This window comes from Bombus vosnesenskii, unplaced genomic scaffold (assembly GCF_011952255.1).
Source record: "Bombus vosnesenskii isolate JDL3184/JDL3185 unplaced genomic scaffold, Bvos_JDL3184-5_v1.1 scf7180000013265, whole genome shotgun sequence".
NCBI classification, from domain to species: Eukaryota; Metazoa; Arthropoda; class Insecta; order Hymenoptera; family Apidae; genus Bombus; species Bombus vosnesenskii.
In genome coordinates this window covers 6,118,204-6,140,850 of record NW_022882925.1, presented here as the reverse complement: position 1 = coordinate 6,140,850, position 22,647 = coordinate 6,118,204, and the positions used below count along the sequence as shown (strand labels likewise).

The following is a 22,647-nucleotide window of genomic DNA, read 5'->3' as shown; positions in this document are numbered from 1 at the left end:
AGGGGACAGTTAAATCCAGGAGTTGCTTTATTAAAAAGGGAAGAAGGGTGACTCGATACGAAGTCATCCTCAGGGAATTACATCGTTCTCTTTTATTGTATCCCGAAAAGTTCTTCCCTGAACGTGCTGCCATGTTGCGGCCATGATAATTAATTTTTTTTCTTCCGTGGAAAATCTCTCGAAGAATTGCATGTAAAAACGTGCGAATATCACATTTCTATATAGAATGCCAAATTGTATAATTTTTTGTACTAAGGGAAAAGTAAAGATCGCAGTTGACATAGAATAAATTGAAAAAGTAATTATAAATCAGAGAGTTAATTGATCTGGAGATTGAAATATTGACAGGTGTGCAACGAACGTCGCAGCAAGATTTCTTGTCGCATGGTGTATTAAAAACTGGAAGCCGCCCGTGGAAAAACTGGAAGTTTAGGGATGATGTGCCGTGGACGACAAATGGTCATAATGAACGTCCTAATGAATATGCACAATGAACAGACCCTCGTTAGGACACGTGCAGTACTTACTTGGTCAACTAAAGCGCGTTAGTTGTGGCTTTTGCCAGACCCGCTACGGTCTGTTCACCTTTTTAAAGATTATTAATGGTGTTGTAGCAGCAGGCTTTGGGAACCTTTACACTGGAGTCTGGCTAATCACAGCGGCTTTTTAATTGAGAGGGTGTGGTGCACCATGGAGCGACTAACGCGTTACTGAATGTTAACTTTGCCCCCGACGAGTGTCGTTTGATATTGTTACGATGATAAAGTGATCCGCGAGTTAACCGCGTGTGCGGAACTTTGAATGAAAAATGATGGAATACGAACACGATCCTAAAGCTTTGATGGTACAATGGAACTTCGATCGTCAGGACATCGGTCGATAGAATGATTGATTATCTGAATATCGATTAACGGACAACTTAAAGGTGGTCCCTTGTAAGATAAACCGGGAAACAATAGAAATTGAAAGAAATTATAATTTTCAATAAGACGACGATTAACTACGTACACAGGTTGATGGAGATATACGAATACTTATCATAGAATACGAACACAGTTCTAACGTCTTGGTAGTAAATATGTCGCACTGGACGCGCCGCAATTTACTCTTATCGCTAGCGCGATCTTTATTCTACGTTTAGAACTACCGTATAACGAATAATCGACCAATCGGAATTAATAATAACAACCTACGGAGGATCGCATTCTCGTTCCATAATTTTCAATGTATCTGCGAAATAAAGGAATTCGCTTAATAAATTCCATAAACCATACAACGCAACATCGTCCATGCGCTGGTATCGAGGCGATAAGACGGAATAAGCGTGGCCAACTAGTAGCCAGTCTTTCTCTCTCTCCTCGAGCGCTAGTAAATTTCCGCGGGAATCGCCGTGATAAATCAAGCCGGAGTAAATCACACGAAAGATTCCAGAAGGAAAGAAAGCACGGTAGGAAGAAGAGGTGCTCTCTCGTCTCGTTACAATCTCGATTTTCTCGAGACGGTGGCCGTTAGAAAATAACGAGGTAACTACAGGTTAACGGTGTTATCGCATGACGAGGTTTATGGGGTCCCATCGCCGACAAGAGAGCCCCATGGCGCGAGTATATCACGGTCCGTGCAGTTATGTTTCAACGGGGGTATATTCCGGTGGCTCGCCATAGGGAGGGACAGAGTGGAGGATGCCAGTGGATATTAATTGGCTTCCGATCTACATCGAGACCACCATCGAGAGGCACCCCTCGAAACAGGTGCCCGCGAGGCGTCACAACCCACGCGATGCATACATTAGTGTGAGTTTAGGTGAGTCTCTCGGTCTGGCCAAGTACGCCAGCAATTTATCGCGGAAACGTAATAATCCGATCGAGTACGAGCGAACAAACTCCCTTCGGGCATCGATTAATCAAGAATCTTCGAGACAATCGGGGCGTCGATATATCCGCTATCGATAGGTGCCGATTTTCGATCATCCACTTCGGTTAGCGGAACTTGCAATTTTCTTTGCAATACACTCGGGTGTTTCTTGATTGTTTTTGACAGCATGTAATCGAACCTTATGCGCAATATAGAATGTTGTTTTTAAATTACAGGGATTTGTAGTGACTACAAATCCACATGTTCGATTTACAAATTGACACTTTCTACAGACGTAATGGTAAAACATTACAACGTGATAGCAGTGTGTACCATATAATATTTATAAAAGTTGTTAACAAGAAAGCTCAAAACCGTACAAAATGCGACACTCGCAAATACTCGCACATTAATATTCATGTACGTCACTCGTTTAATCGCGATAGATCGAACAATGATTAAACATGATGGAATTAAAAGCAACACAATGAAACGATCAACGAGCGGGCACTGGGTGAAACACGAAAAATGGTAGAAAAATCAGGAGCCGATTATCGGTCGCGTTAACGCAAATCCTATGACGTGCCTCGTAATCTCCGATACCCTGATGTTTATTAACGAAACTTATTTATTATGATCGTGTAACGGCATTCTTGACGAGCCGCATAAACGATATCCAAACCAATCGATGCGCGGAAAAACGGATCGCAAGTAGTACCGTAAATTTCAGCGTGCGTGAGAAGCGGATACGTGTAAAAGAAGAGACAAACTCTATCACGTTCAACGAATCGATACTCAACATGCACCGCTCGCGCTTCTCGATACGCGATCTGTAGCGATCTGTATGTATCGATACGTGAACGCCGTATACGCGTGCCAACCATCCAAACAGGTTCGCGTATGATTAATATATGCGTCAGCAGGTACAAATAGCAGTCTTTACGTGCTACCGTGTGCAAGTTTGAAGCCGTGCAAGCGCCGCGTGGCTTGTATGCAGGAGAATGTAAAATGGAATCCGCAAAAATTAAAGGATTATCCGGGATTACGCGCGACAACAGCGTCGCAACCACACCGGCCCCGCCGATCATTGGCCCGTTGCAGTTTAATTTCAACGCGTCCCAAGCTCCGGAAAACCGATTTGTGTCCTTTATTTTCTGCTGAGCCACGAACGAACGTTAGATCGATTACCAGGGTGTGCGAAAAGGGAAGCACCACCACGCCGCGTCACGAGCTACCCCCTTAAGCTTTTCACTGGTAATTACGTTAATAACTTCAACGGCCGCAAAATTTATGGACGCGGTCGAAGGATAGATCTCTCTCTCTCTCTCTCTCTCTCTCTCCTTCGTGTTTTACTGTTCCTCGCGAGAAAGTGAAAAGATCGAGGGTGGGTGGTACTAATTCGAGCAGGACGGTGTCTTAACGAAGCCATTCGCGGTGATATTAATTCGTCCGGCCATATTTAATTGGACGGTCTGCGCGAATTCCTCCAATTTGTCACGATTTATTAACGATTTTCCAATTCGCCCGGGGAAAATAAAACGATTCCAGTTCAGAGCTCGTCTGAGTTACTCGGATGTTGTAATTGTTGTTTCCGCTCTCGTTCCTTTCGAACGTTTTAATAGATCCCCGGTTTATAATCCTTTAGCCTAACTCTCGTTCTACGGAATATTAATGATAGACACACCACTCTGAAACCTTAGCCGAGAAACTTTGCTAAGGTGGACAATAATTACTGTAAACAATTATATTCCTCTCGTATTAAATACCTTGGGAGAATTATTTACAAGCACAAGAAAAGGCTTTCTTCGAATCTGAGTTTGTATCTGCCGTCGTCTGACAAACCGCAACTGCTTATTATGTTAGAGAATATAATAAGCTGCATACAAATCTCGTTTCTGGCAAGACTTTGAAAGATCTCAATGTTATTTTACTCGATCCTCTCTCTTTCTCTGTCTTTTCGTTCCTCTACGCGACGCTGGACCAAGACAGTTAAGGTTTATACTGTCTTCGAAGGCGGGATTATTTTATTCTATGCTGATTACATTCTGCCGTTTGATTGTGATTTTATGAAGAAAACGAGCAATCGACCGTGTTATTTGTTCCCTGGCTTTTCCCTGGATATTCTTTCTTACGAAAGAAACGATTGTGTCTAGGAGTTGAATAACTCTGGGTAAAGTTGCTATGTCCGATATCATTGGATAATAAAAACGCCTTGGGCAAGTTGCCGTGAAAAGTAATACGGTGACAAATAAGATACGTAGAAGCGGAAAACTCATTGTACATTTACGAACGTAAGGTGCCGAAGAAATTGTCAAAGAGGAGAATAAACCAATGATTGGCCGAGATATTAAATAGAGGATGATTTTTTGTTGAGAAACTTCGCAGACTGTTAGGGTATTGATGTAATTTTGTTACGTAATTTGTGCATGTAACTTTTGTATAAAGTATGAACGAGCACTTTCGTTTCTATTCTCGATATTTTCCATCGATCCACTGATATGTTGTTAACAGTTTCCAACAGCGTAACTGGACCGAAATATCGCTCATCTTTAAGTGTGTTTTAATATTTAAATGCCTGGTTTTAATCACGATACTCGACTCCCTTAGCGATCGATATTTCGTTCGAAAAAGATTCCATTCAGAATTCATGATTACTGCTCTATGTGTGGGATAAAAATGTCTCTCAAGCTCTCGAATTAAACACGTTTTTATTTCAAGGCTTCTAGATACGGATAATACGAAGATAAAACGTAGAGCCTGTTAACTGTTAAATACAATAAAAACATAATTAATACCGTTGTTTACATAGAATAAAGAATCATAGTTCTCGAAAATGTCTCTATGTACACTAAATAAAACAAACAAAAATATTATATATCTTTGACAAATTTGTGAAGTACATACGTATTTAAATGTGATTTTTCTACGACATAAAGACAGTGGAGAACTGTCTGTTGCGCGTAGAAACTCAAATTTCTCAAAAAGTGGAGATACGATATTCCCGGAGTAAGCCTATATCTTTCCTGATGGATATAACAGCAGCGGATGGTAAGAAACGAGAGATGTATCTAAGCCATGGTAAGTCGTTGACTATCGCGATTTTGGTATTTTCCACGAAGCATCCGTCGTTAGTACGCAGAACGGTGGCTCGTCTATGAGGATAATGGGGGAAGCGAAGTTCCACGGTGCGAAGGATCGCGACAAAGATGAAGGGCGTTGGGGTTTAAAGGAAAGCTTGACTGCCGAACGACTAATAAGATTACCTTCCGCCTAATCATTCTCGCTACCGTGAACACCATCCAACGTTCTCACTCTCTCTCTCTTTCTCTCTCTGTATCTTCCTATTCCTCCACCTCCGCCGCCATGCTTGTATTCACGACGGATAATTTTCCGAGGCGACACCTAATTATCGGGGAATTCTGTGGCAACCGTGTCTACAGGCTTCCGCGTAAACGCACGTTTTGGAGACAGACAGACGGATAAGTGGAAGGATAAACGGACGGATTAACTGCAAGCTCGTGCCACGATGGAAACTTTTGTACAGTCAGCTAAGTAGATGGAGCTTTCCACCGCGAACACAAGTTCCGCGGCAACGTACGAGGATGATGGTTATGGTTCACGGGTAGAGAAAGTAGACGGTGTTGCGTCGGGGATCAATTTTCCGTGAAATTCCTTTTCCTTGGAAGCGAATCGTTTACACTGGAAGTTTCGACGTTTCAAAATACCTTATCTTTCGATCACGATCTTATTATTTCTTTGCTTTCGTTTATTTAGCAGATACGTGTTACAGGCGAAATTTTGATTCCAATTAGAACAACTTTGTGTAGCATGTAAATCAACAGTTTGTTCAAACTACACCTTTAAAAATAATCAAGATTTTATTAGTTTTTGTCTGTAGCTGGCTTTCCTATTAGTTTCCTATTAGGCTATTCCTATTAGAAATATTACATATAAATAGTTATACCTAGTAGAAAAGTTTTGTTCGAAAAAAAGGTTCAGGCTTCTGAAGTTTTGAATTAATTTCACCAAAACGGCAATTACCTTTTTGCTCGAAGCGAATGTATTCTACGTTCGCGGTATTTTTTGAACTTGGTATAAAAATTTAACGATGTATCAAAGAAAATTTGATTATTATTTATATTCAATTTATAGCGAAGTCTATAGTTAGATGTAAGTATTACGCCTATATTGTACTGTTATACCACTATAAAGAAAATTAGAAAAATCTTGAAAACTGTTCAAAACGATTACAGACGTATATGCATACAGTTACTCAAATGATCCGTAACTTACTATTAGAAGAGAAGAATTTCCTACTTTCAGATTTCGAGCTCTACTCACAGCACATATACATGTACCTCATTAGTAGTCTGTGGAGGATATTTGACCGTTAGCAATTCTTAAAAACTGTATGTATAGGAAACATGCATATGTACCGTTAGTGGCGAAAGGGTTATACGACCTGGCTATTCATCCATCGTTACACACACGAATTCCATAGACATTCACGTTGCTGCGTTCGCTATAACTATTCTTATTAAATTCCGACATTGAGACGAGTTTTACGGTATCTTATCTATAGATGATAGTTTTCTACAGCTGTTCATAGTACAATAGATAAATCTGTTTGTCATCCTGGAAAGTTTCAAAAGATCGAAAATCTCCGTCAGCTATTTATAACACACACTGTATTCCACGTTAAGTACTACGATGATTGGATTTGAACGAAGAATACTTTGTCTCTATAAAGAAATTTGGCTAATAAATACGCCGAGTAGACTGTCAATTTTCTTAATTAAGATAGCATTGCTTAACTTCTAAAATTTGTAAGAATTTTTATATAACAGAATTAATTTTTTGGCGAGGAACAGAATTTATAGTACGGCTATGTGCAAACTCTTTGTACGCTGTGTTATGAAATTTTAAAGCTATATCTACCCTATATTACGAAACTTTGAATTAATTGAACGCAGGAAGCGGTAACTTTAGTTTTGCACGAAATATAGTGGAAAAGTATATTCGGTAGTTTTTATATAATAGAAAAATTATGTTTCCAGTAACAGGACTTCGAGCTTCTGTATAATGAAATTTTGAATTAATTGAACAATAAGGAACGGCAGTCCCGTTTTTGTTTGAAGCAAGAAAAATATACTCTACGTTCGTAACATTCTTCAAAGTTGAGATATTCAGGAAGAAGCCTTTGGGAAATTGATGAAAGTGATTTCCAGGAGCATAGGTCGATATCCATTTCCTTTGGCAGAGGAGAGGGAGAGATAAAGTAGAAGGACATAAAAAACCAGCATCTTAGTCGAGAAGCAAAGACACGATGGTAGAGAAGCAGAGAAATAGCAGGCCGTTAGGGTAACGATAAGTAATATCCCCGAAAAAAGTTCCAGACAGCAGAGTAGAATTTCTAAATTCGATATCCACGATCAACTTTCATCTTTGACAGTTTTATCAAACGCGAATTTTATTAAATCGTTCGCTGGCCAACGAGAGAGAGGAAGAGAGAGAAAGAGAGAGAGAAAGAGCAGCCTATCACGTTGCATGACGTATACACTGAAGAAGAACTTGCTAAACCGTTAAGAAGAGGAAGATTGTGGCGCAAATTTTATATACGGCCAGATTCCCGTATATTCGAGAGCGTACTTGTGTCTACTCGAGGGCACACTCACACGTGGAAATCCATTTTTCATTACCCCATGTGTATCGTGTGACACATGATCAAGGTCCTTGGCGTTCACACGCCGTGTGACGAGATTCGTTGGAAAATTCGTTGACTGTAAGCGAGAAAATCGTGATAATATCTATAAGCGGGGTAAAGCGTGTATGAAGGCAATTTACAGTTCTCTTACGCTGTAGATTGGAGTTTAAAAACAGAAAACGTCTAACTGCGAGTTTCATATCTTCGTGTAGTGCATTTAACCATTAAATTGCGCAAGATTTTAAAGTATCTGTAAAATCTATTAAAAAGCACAATATATCCGACTGCTTATACTTTTGTATATACAAAAAAATGGATATTTTTGGCAATAAATTGAATTACATTAAATTAAATAAAATAGAAATTGGCTGTTTCACGTGCAACAACTCGATATAGTAATTCGAATTATCGTGTCATTGGTAAAACTCGCCTTGCGCTACTGAGCGTTACCATTTCTTTCGAGTGAAAAGCGTTAATCGACGCGACGCTGTCGCCTAATTGCGCAATTAATCAAACACGACTTCACTCGATCAATTTTATCGAAAGTGTAACAGAACTTTCCCGTTTTCCTATAGCTGGTTTCTATCGTACGTTACAGTGAGGAGAAACCAAGCTGGGTGTTGTGAGCCAACCTGGCGAGACCAGTGCACGATCTTCAGATCGATACTCGATTGGACGCTTACCTTGTAGATCTCATCTACGAGTCTAGTGAGTTCTTCGGTTTCCATGTTATACCCCTTCGATGTCTGAAAGCTGCACTTTAAACCGACTTCACGAGATGCTCATATTTTTCCGTCCTTCCGAAACCGGATCTCACGTAGCCGCTCCACTTTCGCGCAGTCGATCGTTCGGGATCGGAAATCGATAAATTTCCTCCTAATTCGTCTCTGTTCGTTGGCCGGACCTGCAACCAAAAAAAAAAAAGAAAAAAGAGAGGGTGAGGTTCGTTTAACGATGCATACTGCCTTGGGCGTTTATTGGCTATCCCACCTAGTTGAAACTCGACAACGACGCACTTTGCTCGAACGATAAGAGCTTTTAATTCGTTGTTACTCGAGTTACGCTTTTGTAATCGATAAGAGCGATAGTTTCGCGCTAGTTTCCATATTGAATTCTAATATAGTAGAACCTTCGTTACACGGACACTAGCCAAACGATTTAGTATTCATACAATGTCCTGCTATGTAAACGTTCTATTGTTAGAAGAGTCTATTTACTTCCTTAGCCTGGAATGAATTTGAAATTACGTGTGTAACGGGTTTAAGCCAGTTATATTAGAGAAGCTGCACAATGTTCTCTCCGATAAACAAACGTATGGAAGTAAATTATTTGTTTCTTGAGAATCGAGTAATGATCGTATACCAGTAGAACGAAATTGATAAATTGACAAAAATTGGAACCATTCGTTTTCATTTCCGAGAGGCTAGTGTCTTCTAATTTCGTAAGACGAGATGTTAAACAGTTATTTCCGTGATTACGTGGCGTCATTATGACAGCCGAAACAATGCGACCGAGCGTTGTAAAATTTGAATAACTCCGTACAGGTCCGTGCATTATGCAAATTTGTAAAATCTGTAAATTATAACGTAGAAAGAGGAGACGGTGGCGATTCGAGGAGATACTTTGTATTCAAATTAATATAAGGAGGCTTAACAAAGTCGAAACAGTTGCCAAGCATGCTAATGTATCATGCTGATACAGCGCTAAGTGAATTTAACTGCTATTCGTCGGGGGAGGTTCGTACGGGCAACGAAATTGCACGAATTATCTCTGGAACGGTACAGTCAGGCCTGGTGCAATAATTCACAAGTAACCGGCGCATTTAGAATAACAATTTACAAAATCTTGAGTGGCAAATTCAACGATACTTTTATGTTAATGTTCACGCATTAAAATTCCTATCGCGCGATCCGAAGGACTTACAGCATCTCGTCCTGCGTGCTTAATGAAACAGAATGCCAAGAACGCTTATTCTCTGGCAAATTCTTTTTTTCTTATCGAAACAAACTACGCTCAACTTCGCTTCTTAATAGAAAACTCCTTTCTTTCCTTTAACGATTGTGTTTACCGTGAAGTGTTTAGGTAGGTAATTAACGTCGTTGCTCGATGTTTTCACACGTTGCTTTGGTTCTTTTAATACTAGAAGAAAAAATATTCGTCTATGATTATTTTTCAATACTTGGTAACAGGGTTTTCTTACAAAGATAATTTATCAACTAATTGTAGATTCGTGATACAAAAATAGTATAATTGTATACTATTGTATACTTGTATAATTTTATAAGTTACAAGTCAAGTGAGTAGTATCATTAATGTATCTTACCATTGTGACTGGTTGCTGTGATAAATTTTGCAGGATAATAAATTTTGAAATTTGATTTTCAAATTAAATTGGAAACTTTACCAATTTACTTTATCAATGTATTTATCACTACTAATTTGTGGCTCGTCTTGTATCGCATATCGTAACCTGAAACTCATGACTTCTAAAACTTCGCCAATAACATTAATTCAATTACGCGATAGGGTGCAAGAATTCATATCTCAAAGTTGAAATAAAACTATCTGTTTGCACTCAGTTCTCAAATGGAACACCTCTAACGAGCAATTAACTACCAAGACGTCGCGAGCAAATTTCTCCATGCGAACTGCTACACATTAACGCGATTCTCATGGAAAAAAGACTACGCGGTTCTAGTAACTAGATTACGAATATTCAGGCATTTATGGGATATTTAAAGATGCAAAAATGCGCAGAATGCACGCAATATGCAGAAATGTATAAGATATCAAAATTATAATACTTGTTATAACATTTAGCAGATGAAACAAATTTTTATTTAGATTCTATTTCTATCATTGCACTCATAAAGATATGAATTTACATACAGACTGGCAGTTTACCTGTTGGAGTAATTACTTCTAGGAAAACTCTACGTCTTTTTCTTTTGTATAGCCGTAATCTGGACACCGCCGTTGCGAAGAACATAGAATTTAGTGAAGCAAAAAAATTAAGAAAAGAAGATGTTCATATTATTGTGTACTCGAATATAAATGTTATTTTGGGTAACAAGGTCTACAAACAAAAGAGCTACAAGTAGATTTTTATTGATGTTTCCTGTAACTTTCAGCTAGAGTTACACACCAAGGTTGATTTTTTGGTAATGTCCTTTACTATAAATCTATCATATTCTATTGGAATATAACACTGCTACAGTGAGGCTCTGGATCAGCTATACCTGTACTTATACTTATACTTGCTTCAATATATATTTCTATTACAAATTCATCTACGCGTTCCTCTATCAGATAACCTCGACGCAACCAATAACTAGACTACGAACGTTTATTCGTTTCTTTGAAAATTAAAGTTCAAAAGTCAACAGAATATACATAACATGCCTAAATGCATAAAATATCTAAAGTAGAGTACTTGTTATAATATTTAGTAGATGAAATAAATTTTCATTTTGATTTTACTTCTTCAGTTATGTCCATAAATGTTTGAATTTGCGTAAATGTCCACAGTCTACTAATAATCGTTCCGCGTAACTAAGGACTGACACTTGCACTTGAATCGCGCGAGCCAGTGGCCGCAGAAATCTGGAAACTTTTCCATTCAAGATAGCAGGGAAGGGAACATGGGTGCGCATGCACAGTTGTACATGGACTCCTCGATCCATCAGCAGTTCGCATTACTCATAGGTGGAAGGAGAGGTCACGTTTTCCAGGGTACTTTCATTCCGCAAGGACACCCAGTATATACATGTGTGTTTGCCGTAAACGCGTAGAGGGAGAGCAGGCCGGAAAAAGCGGCATAACTTGGCCGTTTTATTTCTCGAACGTGTGCTTAGCGTGTGTCCACATAGCCACGCTTAAGGTGTCACGGATCGACGATCGAGAGTTTTCTCGCTTGGTTTTCAACCTGATTCGAGAGCAGTTCCACATCGAGAAATCGTGAAAGCACACGGCCCCAATTGTACGGCAATGATGATGAAAATTTATCGATCTCTTCCTCATTTTTCTTTATCTTCTCTTCTCCTTTCTTTCGCCAATCGTGTGTTTGCTTTTCTCCAGCAAGCGAACTTGAATAGGATTTTCTTCTTACATTTTGACTGCACCAAAAATGCTAACGAATAGGCTGCAACTTTGTATCTTTATAAATATAATTGAAGAATAATTTCAGTATAAGATCGATGATCGTGATGATCTAGATCGAAGCGTTAAAAATATGTACGAAAATAGCTCGATTTTGGATCTTTCGTAACTATTTCGATTCTAAGACAAGAGACCTCCTTTCTCTTTTATTCTATAATAATCTTTCGACATTTTACGCCGCAGTAAAGAAGTTAACCGCCCTATTGCAATATATTGGAGAAGTATTCTCCGAAAGCAACTATGCCACGGTTCATTTTTCACGTCAACGTCGCGATACTGATAAGGAATGGTTCGATTAGTTAAAAAGCTCGGCTTAGTAGGACACGAAAGTCTGAAGGAAATATATCGTAGTCAGCTGTTGCTAGTCGCAGCATTATAGATTTGAGGTTGTTAGATTAATCTCTCCTGGGATTAAGATATTAAAAGCCAATCCTTCTTAGTACTTTTTTCTCGACATTGTTTCTTCGTTATGTCGCGTTAACCCCTTTATCTAGTTTTTCTTTATCACGGAATATAATCGAGTTAATTTATTTAATGTAATTAACTTGAATCGACGGCTGAAGTATAGAAATTATATTAAACAATCCAAAATGAAAGTTATATGAAAGCCCACACGATATAGAAAAACAAGACTTTGTCCATTTTCCTTTGTAAAATAAATTCCCAAAAATCCACCATAGGAAATCTATAAAATTTCTGTGACAAATTATAAATTGGTCGATTTGATCACTCTGCTTGGTTTTGTTCTATAAAAGAGCTTATACTATAAAACAGAATGGAAAGAAGCATCGGCATTAATGTTTGTACATGTGTTTCTGTAAAATCTCATTGTTCTTCAAAAAAGAGGAACGAAGGATCACTGTTACTACCTGATTACGATCGCAACAGGCAAACTCAATCGTCCTGTTTGAAAATATCGCAATTGCACGACTGCCATGGTCACAAAGTGAATTTTGCAGTAACTTTCCAAACGTAGCGATACCCTCTAAAAGCTTTCAAGTGAATTAAATTCTCTCGAAACGTTTACGATAAAATGTTTCCCTTTAATCTCTCTAATCACATGTGCTAGGCTGGTTCCACGCATGCTACAAAACTTTGGGAATTTCATTCGATACACTCGTTGCCCTGGTGTTTTTCTCATACCAGACACTCGGTAAACTTGATATATTTCATTCAACACGCTTGTTCCTCCAAAAAGGAAACTCCCTTCTCTGTTGTAACTTCTGTATTACTATCAAAAAAGCGAAACATGCCTTTACAACTTCATTATAATAACTCATTATAATAATTATGTTTACTGTTTGTATATCATACCTATTGTTCGTATATTAAACAGAGTCATAAGACTGATAAAATAATACAACATAATTTGGTAGTTATATAAGACAGCTCTCTAGATCTCGTTGCTATCAAGGAAGGAAAGAAAGACAAACTGTAAAGATTTACTATCCAGCAATGAATCTCTCCTGTTTTATAGTCAGCCCGTGCCATAAATCCACCAGCATTGTTCTCCACATTTAAATGTAGATCCGTACGGAACGGAAATTGAAGATATAAGCGGATACAGAATAGAATCGAAGAAATTGAAGAAGTTTTCAAGCGAGGGAGACGAGTTTGCTTATCGATTAACCAAGATACAAGAAAGTCACGCGCCACGGGAAGAAAATCGAACGAGTAGATATCCTCTTGGAAACCACTCTAACAGTCAAAGATTTTCAGTCAAACTTTACCGCAACTTTTTTACTCAGATGCACGTGTTCGCTATACTGTGTTATAGATAAGTGTATCTTTTCCAAACCTAACTGTCGAATAATATAACTCATGAATTGTACTAAGATTCGCATGAAATTAATATTTTTCCATTATCTTTTGTTTTAAAATATATGATGCAGACTGTTTATTTATGTATTGGCCTGTAGTATCGAATAACACGATTTTCAGTTACATGGAGCACATGAATTATACGAATTTTAGCTCGCATAGCATGGTTTTGTATAACACGGAACTAGTTAATCCAATTATTTGAGGGTCGCTTGTATGTGTCTATAAGTCACTCTTCTATTTGCAAGTTGTCTATTTTGTTATTGTATATTTTTACGTTTCTGTTCCAGATTTATCAAATTTGTTTTTGGGGAATTTTTAATGGAACAATTTACAATGGAGCAGAACTAGTAGAGATTCTAAAAAAAGGTAAGACTAGAAGATTTAGCGTGTTGGTAGTATTCAAGTAAATTTAACAGATGATCTTTAACATTTTGGAGCTTGTTCATGCTGCAAAATTATTGCACGAATCTTTAGTAATCCATTACACTATAATACTTTAAATTTAAAACTAGAATATTTTAAATACGAGATTCCTTTTACACAATTTTTGCCACAGTAAATCCTTAAAAAAAATATATTTTCCAGGCATTCGATTCAAACGAACGCATCGAATGCTCATTTACATATTTGCTTCGCTACAAAAGTTCACTAGCGAATACACGTGTGTCGGAGTTTTAAACGATCAAGCTTCTCCAGTTTATTCTGCGAATAGAAAAAAGAAAAACATGTTCTATAAACATAGGTGTGCAAACGCTTTACAAAAAAGTTACACAAGAAATATGAAAACCAATCAATTCTAGTTAGGTCTTTATGTTTCCGTTTCAAAACGTTGTTGACCGTTTCGAATACGCGCTTGATATCTTTGGGAGATTGAGTTTGACACTGCTGCTTATTTCTGCTGCTTCAGATCACCGAATGCATCACGAATCATCCTTTGTATCAATTCTTGTGCGATACACTATCGCTTTAATTGTTCCCCGTAGATAAAAGTCTAACAATGTAAGATCTGGTGATCTCGCAAACCAAACAATGCCCGACCAATTCATCACTCGTGATAATATTCGTTTATTGCCTTTAGGTTTCATATTTTGATACTTTCATAACTCTTTTATGAAGCGTTTACAGATCTACGTTTACATAACGTTATTTCCTTGTTTCTACTCGTAGAATAAACAGACGAAGTTTGATCGTTTAAAACTGAAACACCCTGCATATTCGTTTCTCTATACCCATTAGTTGGATCACTCTCATTAATTTGTTACACTACGATACCGAATAAATCTAAATGTTAAATTCCTCTCGTTCGATATTTATCACCCGTACAACGAACTGCCTAAAAATAATGTCCCTCGAGCATTCAACCCACGCGAAAACATTCAGACAGAATATCATCGCGCACTTTCTTCGTTACGAACTACATCACATCGTTACGTCACGAATCAGAAGTCCACGAATGAATATACGATATATTTATTAGAGCGGTCGACAACCCATATCTTCTCAAATCAACGGCCTGCTCTCACTTTTCCAGAAGCGTTCCCCGGCTGCATGAATTTCTCTTCTCGCTTCTCGTTTCGTAATGTTAAATAACCAATATCTTTCTCCTCGCCGGTGCCTACTCGCGCATAGGCGGCCGCAAGAATGCAGTCGCGAGAGGAAAGCGCGTTCGAACGCAATATACCTCGGCTAACGTAGCCTTCTGTTCCAAACAGCTGCTCAATACGAATTAACTATACGCGCAACCAACAACGTGCTCCAGCCATGCATAATTTTATGGAAATGAATGAATCAAACGTCTGTCCTTTTACTGGCTCGTTTCTGTCATTTTTCTTTGGCTATCTAAATAAGCTGGCCGTGACGGAAATGCATACTTTCATGGCTTAGTGATCGTTGAGAATTATTCCACGTTGCATTGACTTTGTAACTTGTACGTTCGACAACCTGTAATTATTGAAATTTCCACGAATTGATTTACGGTAGCGAACGTCGGTGTTTAGATGGAATTACATTACATATTAATGAATTCTAATTGCAAGACGCTACAATGATCTAATTAACAGAATGACGGTTACAATGGGATAGAAAATCTATTGCCTGCATCACGACGGAAAGAAATCTTCGTAGCTTGGTTTCTAACTGAAATACAGGGAATTCGCGAGTTTTATGACTTAATTGCGACGAGTGAAAGGAATTATGCAATTGCAGTGGTTTCCGTAGGCAAACAGCTCCAGGGATCGTAGAGACAATGCGACAGAGAATTTCTACGCATCGCGGGGTCCAAATGACATCAACCGCATCTGTATCCTTTACATTCCATGGGCTTGTAATTCCTGCGGCATTTATAGAATGTAAAACCTGTTGGTCGGGCGGCGTGCACTTGTGTGCCCCTACACGTTTTCCAACACGCTACCGTTTAAAAGTGTTCGTACGCTTTTGACCGATCTGCAGTAAGAATACAAGAACGTCGATAAAGTGGGTAAACTAATATTAATTACAACTAACTTCGCTGTCCTCGAAATTCTTTTTATTTCCTGTCTCATTTAAGCTTCAACCGAGAGAAAGATTTTTAATGTTTTAGAGAAATCATTTGTTGTACGATTGAAACGAAGAATCATTAATAAGAATCCTTTCGTATTTGCCACAAATACGAGAAATTTTCTAACAACAGAGAAACACTTACAATTCGGTGAAAAATGACCCAAGGTATTATTTATCTCCCACATACATCGTGGGGAACTAATTATAAGTTGAAAAAAGAATCAGGTTATTAAAAAGATTGAGATTTCCGCGCGTGAGTTAAACGAAGAAAAGGATCGTACAGGGCGTGTAAAACGAATTGAATGGCGCGACGAAAAAAACTTGAGCGGAAATTAGCGGAATCGGTCGGGAAACGTTCTCGGAAACTGGCGGGATTGTTCGCATGAATTTTTCGACAGTTCCACGCGGAGCGTTATAAACGCGGCAAATTAACGGACGGAAGAGAAACTGTTTCCCGTTGATTGAAAGATGCAAATAAAACCTGTAAAATCCAGCGACCGGGCTAAACACCGAAGGGAAGTCAAGCCACGAGGAATCCGGTTACGCTCGAAATTAATTATAGCGAAGCGCGAATTCGACGAAAATCTGCCGCGAATGCGAAAGTTCACCGTTGAATTTGCCCATGCGTGAAACAAGAAAAACTGGGATACCGTGAAAAAGCCGAGCGTTCCCGAATTAAATATTCCCGCGTAGGAATTCCCGGGAATTTTCGGCTCTGTCCGCAAGAGGAATGGTCGCCATTAATAAATACCAATACCAATTTGCCTAAGGCAGAGAAGAGAATCGGGGAGCGCAAGAAGAGGAACGTCCAATAAATTTTGTAGCAGGGAAAACCGATTTCCGTATCAGTAGTGGCGCGCTGCTAGGTGATACTTTGTGCGAGAAGCCAGATAAAACGCACTTCTTTTTCCGTGAGAAAGGCATAGCTGCTGGAATTCGGGACAAATTCCTGGCCTGGCTGGTGCTTTTGCCAGGCCGCTGCTTCTTTCGCGATATAGAAAATGGATAGATGGTCGAGGCAGAAGTATGGGACGAAATAAAATAAAATTAGAGAAAGACGCGATGACCGGCTGACTTTTTATCGGACTTTAGCCACTGCAGAAAAAGGGAGGAAAAAGAAAATATCGAGGGCGGAGGTGAAAAAATGCGAAAGGTGCGCCCGTCGGAGAATTATCGAGATTTGTTCGTGAGGTCGCATTCAAATCGAGCCGACGTTGGAATGTCGTCCTGCCTCTTCTGTCGTAACAGTTATAAAACGGTCCTGATATCCTGCAGGCAGTAACGCACGTTGCGTGTATACGGTTTCACCGACGAGTATGCACCTGCGACCGGTCGCGTGTGGGCGTACCGTTCGAAGTTCAACGAGTTCACGTGGAACCTTCCGATAACATCGATTGTCGATTATACTGCAGTTCGAGATTTGAAAGTAGTGCACTTCTCAAGTTTTGTGTAATGTCTGCTGTATATATGTTGTCCAATATTGCGTGGATATTAATTATACGAATATCTGGGAGCCATGAAAAGAAACGTAACGGAATTACATGTACAGTGGCTCGTGAAAGTATTTGAACATTTGTAAATATCTATGGTAAAAGATCGATAGACCGCAGATTTTTATGCGAATTTATATTTTCACGGATACGATTGGAAGAATAGACAGAAGTTTGATTCATTTGTCAAGTATTATAACGAGTATATTTTATATGTCTTTGCATGTTATTTGCATTGTATGCATTTTTTCATCGCGAAATTTCTCGTAATCGTAGGCAGTAGCTTTACGGTAGTAAATGCATTTTTCATCAACAATGACAGTCTTGGAGAGATAAATCGTACTTCAAAAACTATTAGAAAATTATCCAAACATTCAAGAATTTCCATTTCGTTTGAAATCATAGATTATTAACAGCACCGTTTAAAAATAAACGCGAGATTTATTAGAAACGTTCAACGATTACAAGTTTGGAAAAAGTATCTACACAGTGCAATCTGAAAGTTCAAGTGAAAGTTTCCCTTGTCAACTGTGCCGTAGACAAAGGAAAAGAATAAAAAAAAGAGCCTAACTCGCCGCGTGTAATAAATTACAAAGTTTGGGAACGTCGATGCGCGAGAAAGGAAGGAAATGGTTTCACAAGAGAAAAGTTGAGTGATACGCGGCACAAAAGAATGTTGTCGACCGCAATCAGTGCCATGTCTCCGTACTCGAAAGAGGAATCGATAACGTGGTTTCATTTAAAGGGTACATTATCATTCGCTCTGGAGGACGCGAAAGCGTCACGAATATTGTCACGGAGGAAAGATCAGAAGAAATGAGAGAGAAAACGAAGAATCGATGGAAAATAGAGTCGCGGGGGTGGAAACAGCGACAGAGAGGCAAAAAGTAAACTGCAACAGAGAGTTTCTGTTAAAACAATAAAGTTACGCGATTCTTGCCAGAGCTTCGTCGTTTATTGCTTGCTTGTTATATTTCAACAAAAAGAAAGGGAAAGAATGAGAAGGGGCGAGCAAGGTATTGTAGCGATATTCGTAGAGAAACACGATCGTGAAACGTTTGCAATCGCGATTCACACGCACGTACATAATACGCAAAAATATATGATACGTGACAATTACGTGTGATTACGAATTATCGTCTACATACAAAATGAAATCGGATAGGATAGCGTCCGAAAATTTCTGATCGAAGTAAACTGTTTTTCGTGACGATATATTTTACGATTGTCGATACCTTGACGCTATTTCATTGGCCATCATGTTTTTTATAAGCATTTCTATTAAATACTCTTTCCTTTAAATAGATTTATTACAATCTTTATCGTGAGTTTCATTTATTATGAGGTAATATTAAACTATAAAGAAATAATGCGTTCGGGTGGTTGAAGAGGAAATTTATTTTAGCGAAATATACTACTCTTTTCATATATATTTGTGTTATTTAGAAGTGTTAAATTTTTCAATCCGACGTGAGTATCTGTTAGGCTGTCCCGAAAGTTTCTTTCGTTTTATAAGAAATTAATAGACGCACGATATTTTTTATTTCATATTATTTCATCAAATTATATTTCAGTATAATTATTTTCTTATAAAACGAAAGAAACTATTTCGAAAGAAGACACAAAACTTGGGCAAGCTTTCACAGTGTTTGAAATTCATAGAACAATCGTGGATGTTATTCAGAGGCGAAGTTTTCGTTGGAAACCACGTGCAATTTTCTTGGGCGCGAATTCCTTTTTTGTACACCATCAGGTCCAACACGCTTTGCACCAGCCGCAAACTGTATGCATTTCTCTGGCATCGTGCCGTAATGAAATGAAGAAACTAACAGTAAGTGGCGAGCGCTGTAAAGTTCCGCGAAAGCTTTTAATTAGGATTACACATTATCTCAAACTCGCGTTGCGCGCACGTACTCGTACCAAGCAGCTATTTCAATTACACCACCGAACAACTCCGTGGAAATGAAACTCTTTCGAGTTAATTTCAGATACGAACGCAATTACGATCAGAATTGTTCGTATTTTTCGTTCGAACGTTACACGTGTCGTTCTTTCACTCTCTATACTCGTTTCATTCGAAAAATAATGGAACAAGTTTCGGGAACGTATTCGCTTTTTATAAAATTCGATTAATTTTTCCGACTAAAATTGAGACATTGCTGAAACTTTCAACCCATATCCGTGGCACTCGATCGATGAGAATTTTTCATCGGCTTACCAGCTGTATAAATTTTTGTTTTCAGTACGGATGCAACATTTTCCAACGACGCGATATCGTATCTAGGTAGAAACGGCGATTTTAACGCGAGCATAACGGTAAACGCAGTATGATTTATGCCCGCCAACGTGTGACATAAATTCACAACTGATCCGTGCTCAAGTGCGACTCGTCCAGTCAATATCGGCTTAAAAAAGGAAAATATTTTCGATTACTGCTCCTTTGAATTCTTCCATTCTGTCCGAGTCTCGTCCCTGTCGATGCTCATTTGAACTCATTGAAACGAGTCACGTGCCAAAATAAACGTCATCGAGGACCATCCGACCGAAGAATCGAACAAATTTGACTACGTTCTACTTTAAATTCATTCGATATACATAACAATGCACCTGTCGCTTGGAACGTTAATGAATTCTTCATTGAACGTAATTTTCCATCAAGTTTTACAAAAAAAGAAAAATGACTAAAACTCAAACGTGTAAATTAATTTTTGTCTATCTTCTTGGAATATCATCAAAATTTTATAAGTTCTATTGGCCTATTTCGAATTGCAAATATCTCTAAAATTATGCGTCAAACTTTTCTTCTAACCGATGAAATTGTAAGACAATGAAACGGAGGCGACCAGAAGGAAAACGAGACGCAAGTAAAAAAACGTGAAATCGATCAATTTGCCTCCTTGTTATTCGTCGATTAGAAAGAAAGCGGTATTAAGGCGGAGAAATTACAATCGCAAAGCGATAAAACAGGCCGCGCAATGAGAACGAATATTCGCTCTGATTAAGGAAGGAAATTACGATCGCGGGAAGATAAAATGGGTGGAGATGAGAACGAATGCGACTTGGAATGGGAGGAAATTGTTCTTTAGCTCTTTGAGATACAAAGCTCGACGCGGGTCTGATATGAAAACTACCGATAGCCTTGTTTATCCGGCAGAAAAATTGCGTTCGATCATTTACTTTCAATATGCTATCGATCAAATTAACACGGAATAACAAGATTGTTTCCCCTACTCTCTTTTAAATGTATTTCACAGATAAGGCCGTTTCATAGATGATTACGAAAGCAGATTTAAACGAAGAATATTATTGCCATTGTCGAAATGACCGTGAGCGTAACGTAACACAGTTTTCTCGTTCACATTCAACAACTTTTCCAACGGAATAATCTTATCTCGGATCTACATAAATTTCCTCAAGTATAGTTAAGTACGTAAATTACTCTCTTTTCTTTTTTCTCTGTCTCTCGAATGGAAGTGTAGATGTACACTGTGTATTCTTCTTCTCCTTTTCCGGATATATTAACCGTGAATCGCAAACAGAATGCTAATTATAAGACAAGGGATAAAATGGTTCCTTGATCGGTCATTCGAGACGCGAACGCTCGTTTCAGCGACGTAAGCATGGTACTTTAAACAAAAGCCACCCGTTTGCTATCGTATTATCGGCCTCTGGCTCTTCACTTTTTTTCCACTAATTGAAACTTCCCTAATTGCCGGCGAGATTCCGTGGAAGTATCGTTCGCTCGATCTTCTCGGTCGTGTTTGTTATCTATCGAAAAGGAATTGACCTTTGTTGGCGATCAACCGCGATCTTCGCTACAAAAAAAGCTCCTTTCAACGAAAAATTTTTCCAAGATAAATTTGAGTTCGAAAGACGGCTTGGACGAAGTTTAAATTTATAATAGGAGTCAAGTTAAACACGATATTTTCCGCGGTTAAAGAGAGAAGGAATACGTGAATAATTTAATTTTGACGTACTTCATTCGCTGATGGAACCGAGAACAAGTTTCCGGTTTTAGCGAAACTTCACTCGACCATAAGTTTTCATTCCATATAGCGGTGCGCGAATCGTCGGCTTTTTTTAAGTTTCACAGGGATGAAAATTTATTTGCCAACTTCCTTATGCTCGAACGCGGAATAAGGCTGCTCTGTCGCGTTAATTTTTGCAAACGCGAGTGAACCGCGTATAATCATTAAACACATAATGTATAAGGTATTTTAAAAATGTAGATATAACTTCTTATGTCAAAATAAGAAAGATTTATACAAACATATCCAATATTCTGTACTAAAATTATCTAGCTAAAAATGATTTCTTTGTTTTAATAGCCTCACTATTTATATCGCAATCTTCTTTTTTAACACATAAAAGTTGCACTAAAACTTTTTTCCAATGCTTTTGAAACATCTGGTAGCCTCGTTGGGAATAAACTAGGAAAAATTTGGTTTCCGGTGGTTCGTTTGGCGGCGAGATTCATAAATTACTGTGGAACCTTTGACCGGAATAAAAAGTGTAAGCGGTAGGTTACATGTGAAATCCCGAAACGGAAGTTTAACTAAGGCCGACAAGAGGTGCAGGTGTATGGTTTTAAGTTGAAAGTGATCGCTTCAAAGGGAATCTTCCACCGTCTATGTGATAATTTTCCTGTTAGGACGTCGTGAGTTAAAACGACTCTACTTATAGTAGAACGTAATATTCGCGTAACGGTTTATTTGCATAATCGAAAAAAGAAAGCAACGAGGGGAAGCCTTCAAAAGACGCTTCTAAATAGGGAACGCAATCTTCTGTCGGTTGCTTCGAATGCTACGTTATTAACGCGCCATCTTATGGCTGGCTACAACACATTCTTAAGATTGAGAAAATACCAGGCGTCCTACCTTTGTAGCTGCACTTCGAATTTCTACTTACAATTCAAGATCATTCGTGGAATAAGCTTTAATTAAATCGCGTTTCTCTCTTTCTGCGCGAAATTAGAAGCTTGTCCTCTGTTTATTAAGAGAAGATCGTGTTCGTATGGTCACTGTTTAAGCTGAACGAGGATATCACACAGATTCTTAGGAAATAAGAATTTGCCATTTTAGA

At 38.5% G+C, this 22,647-nt stretch overlaps 1 protein-coding gene across 1 annotated transcript in view; it reads right to left on the bottom strand.

The window, feature by feature from the left end:
• LOC117242979 overlaps positions 1-22,647 on the bottom strand; it is a 162,818-nt gene that overhangs the window by 137,864 nt on the left and 2,307 nt on the right. The window contains exon 2 of the mRNA XM_033510060.1: positions 8,239-8,459. Coding sequence (XP_033365951.1) covers positions 8,239-8,283 — 45 coding nt within the window. The 5' untranslated portion in view covers positions 8,284-8,459. The remainder of the gene's footprint in view (positions 1-8,238; positions 8,460-22,647) is intronic.